Source organism: Coturnix japonica, chromosome 3 (assembly GCF_001577835.2).
Source record: "Coturnix japonica isolate 7356 chromosome 3, Coturnix japonica 2.1, whole genome shotgun sequence".
NCBI classification, from domain to species: Eukaryota; Metazoa; Chordata; class Aves; order Galliformes; family Phasianidae; genus Coturnix; species Coturnix japonica.
Genome location: NC_029518.1, coordinates 98,716,177 through 98,726,917, shown reverse-complemented (window position 1 = coordinate 98,726,917; position 10,741 = coordinate 98,716,177). Strand labels below are relative to the sequence as shown.

At 46.6% G+C, this 10,741-nt stretch overlaps 1 protein-coding gene across 4 annotated transcripts in view; it reads left to right on the top strand.

Moving 5' to 3' along the window:
• The window catches only part of TFAP2B (transcription factor AP-2 beta), a 30,984-nt gene that overhangs the window by 3,098 nt on the left and 17,145 nt on the right, over positions 1-10,741 (top strand). For 2 of the 4 annotated variants that reach the window (XM_015859864.2, XM_015859865.2), the window contains exons 2-3: positions 2,214-2,672; positions 7,673-7,733. In XM_015859864.2, coding sequence (XP_015715350.1) covers positions 2,214-2,672; positions 7,673-7,733 — 520 coding nt within the window. Of the gene's footprint in view, positions 1-18; positions 865-2,213; positions 2,673-7,672; positions 7,734-10,741 lie in introns of those variants that run through there. The other 2 variants (XM_015859866.2, XM_032443746.1) reach the window with 2 other exon arrangements.

Here is a 10,741-nt window from a genome sequence, read left to right as displayed (position 1 = left end):
AAAAAAAAAAAAAAAGAAAAAAGAAATACGTTTTTTTCTTCTTCTTCGCCTCCAGCACTGCTTCATCTCCCTTCCCTGCTCAGTGTCTGCTTTCCACGTCTTCCCCCGCTCGAGTTAATTGAAGTTCTGCCTCTTCCCTGCTAAACTTTTTCCCCCCTCTCCCTCTCCCCAAACTCTGCCCCTGCCAGCCCCCCTCGTCTGATTACATCGAGTAATTCTCCACTGAATGAACGTCATTTACAATAGTAGGGGAGCTCTCGAGCTGGCTGCCAGCTTCACGCTCCATTTGGTCCTGCATTCTCCCTTTAAAGTAGTCGTGTAATATTAATAGTCATGAATATCAATTATTATGAGGCGGCGTAGGGAAGGAAAGGGAGGAAGGGGTAGAGGAGCAGTCTGAGCCCAGCCTTGGGTTGAAGAGGATTGCGTTTGGGAGCTCAAAGGGGAAAAAGAAAAAAAAAAAGGAGAGAAAAAAAAAGAGAGAAAAAAAAGAAAAAAAATACCAGAAAAAAAAAAAATACCAGAAAAAAAAAAAAGACCAACAGAGAGGGAGGGGTGAATCATATATATGTAGATAGAGGTTTCCAGGCTCGGTTTTGGGGGCATTGGTTCTTCTTTTTTTTTTTTTTTTTTTTTTTTTTTTTTTTTTTTTTTTTTTTTTTTTCCTTTTTTGATGGATAGTCTCCGAAATACCTCAAGCTGTTCTCCTGTATCCAACACGGCCCTTTGCAGATCTCCTTGATATATATCAATATATATATATTATTTTTTTCCCTTCCAAATATTATCGCCACAGTCTTTGATTTTTAGCTATTACAAGACTTTTTTTATTTCCAGATGTTAGTCCACACCTATTCCGCCATGGTGAGTTTGGATCCATGTTGTACTAGAATTGCATGTTCTCTCTCTCTCTCTCGATCTGTTGTCTCTCTCTCTCTCTCTCCCTCTCTCTCTTTTAAAACGCCTTTTGGCTGCGTAAATTTAGCACAATAATTTGGAGGGCTTTGCAGCTGCTTCTTCCCTTTTTTGCATTGTGGTTCTCCATTTGAGATTTTGGGGGGAGGAAAGAGGGGGGTGGGGGAGGAGAGCAGGGAAAAAACTTTATTCCCCCCCCCCGCCCCCCCTTCTTCTTTTTAAACCCTATGTGTGGGGGTACGAGCTGCACTTGGTGGAAATAGCTCTTTTTCTTCTGTATTTTCACCTCTCAGCTTCCGAGCGACGGGAGTGGGACAAAAGTCCGCTCCCACCTTTCCTCTGAAGCCTCCACATGCTTCTCTCCCCCAACCCCCCCCCACCCCAAAAGACTTTACATTACAATTACCCCCATCCCCTCCCCCATCCCCTCCCACCCCTTTCTCCGGAATATAATACTGGAAAAAGAGACAAAAAGACACTGGGAGTTCCTGTTAGAAATCATAGCGGTTGGATTTGTTCAGTACAGATGTTTCATTTTTATTCTGATTATTATTATTATTACTATTAGACTCTTTTATACAAAGGGTCCCTGTGATATTATTATTATCATCATTATTGTTATTATTATTACTATTATTATTATTATTATTACTATTATTATTTCCCAAGTCTTTTCTCGGACAACTCCTTACCTCGGGCTCCTCCGAGAAGCGCAAACTTTCCCCTTCGGGTCTTTTTATTTCCCATGTGAAGATGGGTCGTTGATGTTGAGTTGCAGGGCTTCAATGGAGGGAATAAAGAGACGCTGGGAAACTTCGGGCAGGACAAGGGGTGGGTGGTGAGGAAGGATGGCTTTGAGGGTTCTCTCTTATATTCGTTCAACTTTTAGTTTTATTTTGGGGACCGGTGGAGAGAGAACTGTGTTAGTAGAGCGGAGTCACACATCGTGTACGGAGCATCAGTCCTACATGTTTAATTATGACATGAAGCGTCTCTCCCTCCCCCCTCTTCGCCCTTCCCGAATTATTCCTGGGCATAGGTTTGGGTACGAAGCGCTGGGACACGGCTTGCAACGGGGGAGAAGGGAAACCAACTACCAGTGGTTCACCATGGTTTTACTTTTCCCTTATTTTGTTTTATTTCTGGGTGGGTGATTTATTTCTGGGTTTGCGTTCTTTATATATATATATATAAAGAAAAAAAAAGGGGGGTGGGGGGGGTGGGGAAGGGTAAAGAAAAAAGAAAAAGCTCCACTTTTTGTTGTTGTTGTTGTCGTCTTTCTTTCATCCCGCCTGTAGGACCGGCATGATGGAGTGCCCAGCCACAGTTCCAGGCTGTCCCAGCTGGGATCCGTCTCCCAGGGACCCTACTCCAGCGCTCCTCCGCTCTCTCACACCCCGTCCTCGGATTTCCAGCCGCCTTATTTCCCACCCCCCTACCAGCCTCTTCCTTACCACCAAAGCCAGGACCCTTACTCCCATGTCAATGACCCCTACTCCCTAAACCCCTTGCATCAACCCCAGCAGCACCCCTGGGGACAGAGGCAGAGGCAAGAGGTGGGATCAGACACCGGGTCACTGCTGCCACAGCCTCGGGCCGCCCTGCCCCAGCTCTCGGGACTGGACCCCAGGCGGGACTACCACTCGGTACGGCGGCCAGATGTCCTGCTGCATTCAGCTCACCATGGCCTTGACTCCGGCATGGGGGACAGCCTTTCCCTGCACGGCATCGGGCACCCGGGGATGGAGGAGGTCCAGGTAAGGCACCACGCTTCTTTCTCTATGGGCAATGCCTTCCAGTTGGGAAGTGTTTACAGCGGTTTTGGTGTAGGTTAAATGCTTTTTTGTCGCAATGAGATGATGATGATATTACCCTTTCCCTCCCCTACTTTCCTCCCCCCCTCTTTTCTTTAAGACTTCTTATGTTTGAGGCGAATTTATTTCATCGTTGTCACGCACGGGCTCCGCTTTGCCAGCTGTCTGCTGCAAACCGCACGCGAACCAGTAGAGTGCGTGGGGCAGGCAGGCTCTGCGTGCTCCACGTGCTCCCAAAGCTGGCAGAGTTGAAGCCTGGCTTTTCAAATCCCAGCTATTTCCCATGCAATCTCGACTCCCCCTTCGCCCCCCCCCATCCCCCCCCGCCCCACGCTAATTTCCTGCACTCCAGGGACTGTGATGAAACTGTCAAATTACCACTTTTTTTTTCCTTTTCTTTACTTTTTTCCCCCCTTCCATTGGTGAATGAGGGATAATATCAACAGAACCCAAACCGAGAGGGGCCATCGGGACCGAGCCAGCCCCATCCCTCCCTTTTTAAGCACAATTATTAGGGCAGCAATGATTTTACATAGTTCTGTTCGCTCCTTTGGATGACAAAGGAGTTTCACGGGGAAGAAAGAGCAGCATTTCCCAGCCTTCCCCCCATCCCACTCGAAACTCATCGTCACGTGTTGCTTCCTAAAAACGGAATGACCCTTAACAGCTTCGGTGCTGGGGCGGTTGGCACCTTGCTTGAACAAGGCACGGCCCCGGGGGGGTGGGAGGATGAAGCCTCCGGGTCCGGCATCGGGCTTCAGAAAGTCGGGGTTTGAGGGGCTGCCTTTCTTTCTTCCAAGTGTATCTATCAGAGGTACGAAGAAGATATGTATTAAAACTTGGAATAAGCAAACGGAGGGATGAGGGAAGGAGGTGTAGATCTCTAAGTTACTGGCAAGGGGAAAGGAAGGAGAAAAGAAGAGAGGAAGAATAATAAGAAAAGAATCGTAATGAACAACTTGGCAGAGGGGATGAATGGCATCAGCCTGAGGACTGTCGTAGGGATGCAAAAACCCCCGTGCTTGTCTGGAGATGTGGACTTGAGGGACAGGGAGGTTTTCTGCCCGGTTGTGCTGCTGCCTCCGAGCTCCATGACCGACGGGTCATTGGTTTCTATGGGTTTCTAAGCTGGTTTGGGAGACCCGGGGGTAGTCCTGAGCCCCACGGGGGTGGTGTGCAGGTCTCGGCTCGCATTCATCCGAGAATGCAGCAAGAGGATCTGCTCCCTCTGCCCTTCTCTCTCAGCAAACGGGAGGCGTTAACTACTGTTTGTGCTTTGCTATTTATACATTCTCCAAATAAAAGCCGGTAATTGTTGGCTCTTGTGAGAAAGAGAGAAAGAAGGGAAGAAAGGGGGAAAGGAGGGAAGGGAGAGAGAAGGAGAAGGGGAGAAAGAGTCAGAGGAAGGAAGGGAGGAAGGAGGGAAGAGGATAGAAAGAAAGAAAAGGAAAGAGAGAAGAAGAGAAGGAAAAAAAGAAAGAAAGAAAGAGGGAGAGAGAAGAATTGAAAAGCTCAGATCAGGAGCTTTTCCCTTCTTTCCCAACGAAACAGCCCCGCGGATCCGAGCTCAGCCAGCTGCTGCCGCACACGGGCTGCCTCCCCGGCTGGGGTAGGGATGGGAACGGGGAGAAGCAGCTGGGGCTGCGGGCCGAGCTGTTTGCTCGGGATGCTGAAGGCTCTGGGACTGGAAGCGGCCCGTTCTTTGTAAAAGTTTGGTGGCAAACTGAGGGAGGAGGGGAAGAGGGAGAGGGTATCCCAAGGAGAAACACGTGAAGGGAGAGGTGTCCAACTGCAAGTTAGCTCAGGCAGCGGGGAAAGCAGCCCAGTCCTCTCCTACTGTTCAGCATTTTCTATTCTCGTCCCCCCACCAATGACAGATGAAGCCGGGCAAATTTCCACCGAGAATTTTAATATGGATCAGGTTCCGCTCGGGCTATGAGGATTCCCATTATTATTATCCAAGAAAGTGTTTCCAGAAATGATTCCAAACGCTTTTTATTTATTTATTTAATGATGTCCTAAAAGTTGAACTGCTATAAGGTCAGACGTGTGTCTCTGCTTTAACTTATGTGCCTCTGATTAAATAGATGCCATGAGAAAAGGTTGGGCTGTCAAGGGGAGAAAAGAGAGAGGAGGGGAGCGCGTGACGGAGAGAAACAGTGGTTATTATATAAACACCAAATCCAGGCCATGTGTAAGCCATTGTCCAGGGCTAGAATTAAGTGACTGCAACACGATAGCGCTCTGTTATTGTAAACAGGACGTATTGTATTGCTATTGCTGCCCCTTTCGAGCGGAATTCTCAATCTGCCGCTGACGGCCGTCAGGAGGGGAGAGCCAAGACCTACTTTTGGGAAACAAATTTGCATTATTTCATAGCGATGCTGGAAAATCCCATTGCAACTCCAGATGATTCCCATTTCTTTTCACCATCTAGACCAAAGCAGGGCTCTACTAAAAAGAGACAGGGCAACGATGGGAAAATCCGGGCTTAAAGGAAAACAGGAAAGGGTCGTTCTTTAGGATTTCCTCTAATATTTCCCTTGCTGTTGGATAAGGTGTAGGTGTATACATATGCGACATGCATATATAGAAGGGGGATTTATGTATCTATGTGACATGTCTGTGTATGGTATATATGTGTGGCATATATATGTATGGTATGTATATATATATATGACGTGTATTCATATGGCTTGTCTACATATATATGTGTACATATATCTACATATACGGTATAAGGGAAGCTCCATGCTATCAGATTATTAGCAGAGGGGAGGGAGGACAATCTTCCTCTCTCAGTTTTCTAAGCATATCAGGAGCCCCCCCCCCCCCCCCGTCTCCCACCTCCCCCCTTCAACCACACATCTCCACTTCTCCTCCCCATGCTCACGGCCGTCCCTCCTGTGTGCCAGTAAGAGACACGGAAAGTTAAGTCGCACACCAAAAGCACCCAACTCTCTTATAAAGTAACCCCTGGTATCACTTTTAACTAAAGAAGTCTAGTAATTAAAAGTCTGAGTTGTTTTTCCACGTTTCCGCATGCAGTCCTAATTAAATCTTTACGATCCTCTCTGTGACTATTAACTGCCAGCATGCTGAGCGAATATCCTGTACAAAAACCCAGCAGGAGGGCGTAATTAGATAGAAAATCAGACAGGAGTCTTCTCATTAACTACAACAACTAACCCACGTTGCTGATGGAGCGAGCGGAGTGCACGCACGCACATAAAGCGTGTGCACAGACCTATACCCCAGAGATAAGGTGAGAAAAGAGGAGGGGGTGAATAGGGAGGGAAGATGGCGTTTCGTATTTACCTCCAGCTCTGCGCCATCGAGTTGCAAGGCGCAGCACTCCAGCAGGCTGCAGGATTTGCTCATCATCCCTCCTCGGCAGCTGCTGAGGGAAAGGAGGGGAGAGTTTGTAATTGTATGTTGTGCCCTTTAGGTATGCGGGCTATTGATTAGGAGAGAGGCTGAGCCACGCACAGTGTAAGGAACAGCCGTGTGAGTGCGCTTTGGAGTGCACAGGGAAAGGAAACGAAAGAAGTGGAAAGATCCACGGGAAAAAATTGCTCCATCACCTTTTTTGGAGGGAGACGTGATTTTCTCCTATATCATATCAGAGTTGGAAAGGTGGAGATAAGAGTCGGATGAGCTAAGCTTCTCAGAAAAGCCAATATAAGGTTGAAATAATAGGGAAGGGAATCACTGGTTTGCTGGTTTCATTATCGTGGAAAGAAAAAATATATACGTGTGTGTGTGAGAAGTTCTTAAACACGCCACAGCCCCAAAATAAGAGAAAAAAAAAAATGGAAAGGGGGAAAAAAAAAGCAAAATTCGGTGTAGAAATAAAAACAAGAAATAGAAAAATGAAAGAGGAAAAAAAAAAGCCAACAAAGTACACACAGGTCCCTCCTTCCACCTGAAACACCAAGTCCGCCCTGCAGCAGAACCTGTGGCAGTTCCACAGTGAATTGCTCTCTCGACTCTCGCTGCACCGAGCGCTCATCTGCGTTGGTTTGCAGTCGTGGACCTCACCATAGCGCTGAGATACGAGACCCAATGTGGGCTCTGCCAGCTTTGCCCCTCTTTGTTCTCTCCCCCTTCTCGAGTGCCGTAATAACAGGTGTGCTCCGACAGGGACCCAAAAAGAACAACGATCGTAAAATGAGATTTTTAAGGAGGATCGGGGGACTTTTTCTAGGCAATCAATTTCATAGTTGATACTTTTGATAACGCATAACCCCGCTCGACCCTCCCGGCCCGCAAATTCAGGACACGGAAGGGACCCCGGGGGCTGTAAATCTCTTTCTGCTTACACCCTACACGAAGTGGGCGTTGAGTTGCGCTCAGAATCTCCCAGGCTTTAATTAAAAGTCCATAACGCGAACTATTCTATATAAGAAGTAAATGGCCCTTGAATTATTAAGATGTAGCGGGGTTAAGCAAACAAACAACACAAAAATAGGAGAGGTGGAGATGGGGGGGGGGGAGGGGAGAAAAGGGGAGGGAGAACTGAAGTTGTCCTTAATCGCGTTCATTTATGTCATGCAATAGATCTTGCAGATGTTGCCAAATTGCCGGATTTTCAAAGGGAGAAATGTAAAGCTTTCTCGAATGTAAAGATATCCATGAGATAGCCACGGTTTTATAAGATAACAAAGCCAATATTGCGCCCCATATGCTTCACAGCTCCCTTTTATTTATTTATTTATTACTATTATTATTATTATTTAGGAGACTGTATAATTTGTAAGAATTTCATTTCCTTGTCGTTTGGGGGGAATAATAAGAACAAATAATAATACTCAAACTCCCTCCTCCCCTAGTGAATTAATATAAATGGAAATAACAGCAACCCCAGTTTGGAATGACATGATTTATGTACGCGGTTCTTTAATATCCAGTCAATTTGAATAGTGATGTTTTTATATCCACAGTCAGTTGAAGATGCCAATAACAGCGGTATGAACTTATTGGACCAGTCTGTCATTAAAAAAGGTATGGATGATTCCAACGAGCTAGACAAACTTTTACTGTGCAGCAATACCCTTGGGATATATATGTGTGTATATATATATGTATTTACTTCGGGACAATGAATGTATCCGGGGAGGAGGCGGACATAGCAGCAAGATGAATCTCTGATTGCGTCTTTAGGTTGAGCGAAGGGGAAAGGAAATGCAAAAGCTGAACCCCCCCACGCCCCTTCCTCCAATCACACCAGCGCCCTCAAATGGGGCACCCCATGCTATCCCCCATCCCCTACAGCCCTCCATGGGGATCGCGTGGCTTTATACCTGGGAGAAGGAGGTTGACTCCACTTTTGGGCTTCAGTGCATCTCCCAAGCGAGTGGGAGGTGGAGGGGAGAGAAAGCAATGCCTCTGAAAAGCAGCTCTGCCTGCCTTCCCACCCCCCTTATCTCCCCTTCCCCCTGCCTATTTTTTAAACCTCTCTACATATGCGCACATGATTTAGTGTAACTGCAGAATCACCCCATACTGTTAAAGGGAATGTGATATTAACAAATGTTTGCAGTCTCTCGTACAGCTGTAAGCAAAATAATTAACTAATTAAACTAATTAAATGTAATTACAATAACTCATTTCGGGCGTAATGCAGCTGCTTAATTTTTTTTACATTTCTCTGACAGTCACTGGAAGATGCTTGGCGATTAGTGTTGTGTTATGCTGATAGACATTAAACAGATCCCACACTGCAAATGTAGGGGAAGCTATCTTTAATTATCTAAGGAGTTTCTATTTCTAGATTCAATTTTAAGTACCAGAGATGAGGCTTAGAAATGCTGGCCCTTATGCTTACGATCAGCAGCGCTTATCTCTGGGACCTTATGATTTGTCAAACACTCAGTGCAGCTACAAATACTTAAGATCTCGTAGAACCCAAAGCAAAATAATAAGAGTGTTTATTTAAAACACGTTCAGGGCGGCGTGAGGTCCTTCCGTGTGTTTATTGTTTCTTATTTCAACCCTCGTGCGCCTTTACCACGAGGCTGCAGTTGGTTGAGGGATGAAAACTCGAAGATCGTTTGCGGCCACCGGTTGGAAATGTTGAAGAGGGAGAGACAAAGAATTCCTTGCTTAAAGGGAAAGGCGTTAGTTCGGCTTCTGTGCTTTGAGTGGGTGTTGCGGTCAGGATCTGCAACCTGATGGCTCCTGGTGGTGTTTTTCCCCCTCTCCCTTCTCTATTCTCCATCCTCCCCACCCCGCTTGCTGCCCCATGGGCGATGTTTCCTCGTGGGCGTTGTTTGATTAATTGGTAGTTGATTTGCGGTCGGGAGTCTCCTTTATAATGCTGGGCCGCTCTCGCACTTTCGTTTCACAGCCTTTAACCCTCTCCCAGCCTTCTCCTCCCCCCCCCCCCCTCGTTTTCCCATTCAGATCCGGGTGCGAACCGTGGCAGGGATTAGGGTCAGGATGGGATGTGTCCTCTATGCCTCGGGCAGAGGAGATGGGCACTGCGCTGTGCCATAGGGAGAGGTGCGCTGAGTCCTACCCGTGTTACATGTGCCCTTTGGAAATGAGATTACTAAAAGGCACCGAGATCCATCTGCTGCTGTGCTAAAGTCACTGTAGTTGCATCACTGTAGTTGCGTTTTCTTCCTAATGAATCTTGCTAGCAGAAGGGGAAGGTGTGGGTTTGGTTTCTCTTCTGGGTGTGACAAAGTGGGTGTTGAGTGGGGGGTAGAGTTTGGTGTAGGCAGTGGGGAATAGAATCATAGAAACATAGAATGGACTGGTTTGAAAAGGACCACAGTGATCATTAGTTTCAACCCCCTGTTATGTGCAGGGTCGCCAGCCACCAGACCAGGCTGCCCAGAGCCACATCCAGCCTGGACTGGGGCCAAAGGAGTAACACAGAGAGGCTTCCATCCGAATTTCACTTTGTTCTCTGTGCTGTGAGAGCTACTTTGGAGCAAGAATAAGTTATTTAAACTCTGTGAGTGGTTATTGCAGGCAGAGATACGAAGAGTTATGGGTTCGAGCCCTCCTCATGATATGTATTTACTAAATGAGCAGCAGAGGAGATCTATTCTGCCCAAATGTAGCTTAGCTCCTAAAATGCTTTAATTAAACTGTAGAGAAAAGAATATAACGTGAACTCGAAGCATCAAGTTAATTATGTCATCCAGGCTGTGCATGCCTCCTTCTTTATGGACTTTGAGGCCTGCAGAGGGAATTATCTACCCATCAATGCAAAGGGATTGCCAAAAATATTAAGGAAATCATAAAGGGATTCATAGGCAGCTATCGATTTATCTCACGTATCGATCCCACACAATGGATCCCGCATACAAGGCCCCTTGTTATGTTTGCTATCTGAGCTTACTTGACATTTCTGAAGTAATTTAGTTAAGAGGAAATGAGTTGTTCCCAGTAGAGAGAGCAAACGAGTGGAGTGAAGGTAGCCAGCGTGATAAATGGCTCTTTCATTTGGAGATCTCCAGAGCTCGTTTAAGGCTAATTTTCTGTATTAGCCCCCTTTGAGCTATTAATGCAATAGGCAGGGACCGTGGCCCCTCATCTCTTAGCTGCCCCATTAGAGCGAGCATTAAGCTCCCAAGCCTGAGCTCTGCTGCGGTGGTGGTGAAATAATGAAAGGTGCTTTTAAAACTCTCCTAATCTAAGCTGGCAGAGGGTGGTTAATACGATTTGAAGGGGGCTGGTCAATGAACAATCAATAAACTAATAATGAGAAGGATGCGGTACATTAACAGTCTAAAACTCCAACAAGACATTAAAAAATCATCGTTCACTCCTAGTCCCATTAAGATTTGGGTGGTGGGAGTGGGAAGGAGGGAGCCAGATAAATCATCGGGATGATAATAATCATCAAGGGAATGAATATCAGATTTAACTCAGCCCGAAGAACTTACTGGCTGCAGGTTTGGAGGCCTTTCCCTCCGTTCCCGTTGCAATGAAGGGCAGGTTTTCCAAGTGTCGGCTCCCCCCGTCATCTGCTCATCCGCAATTCGCTTGGCACTCTC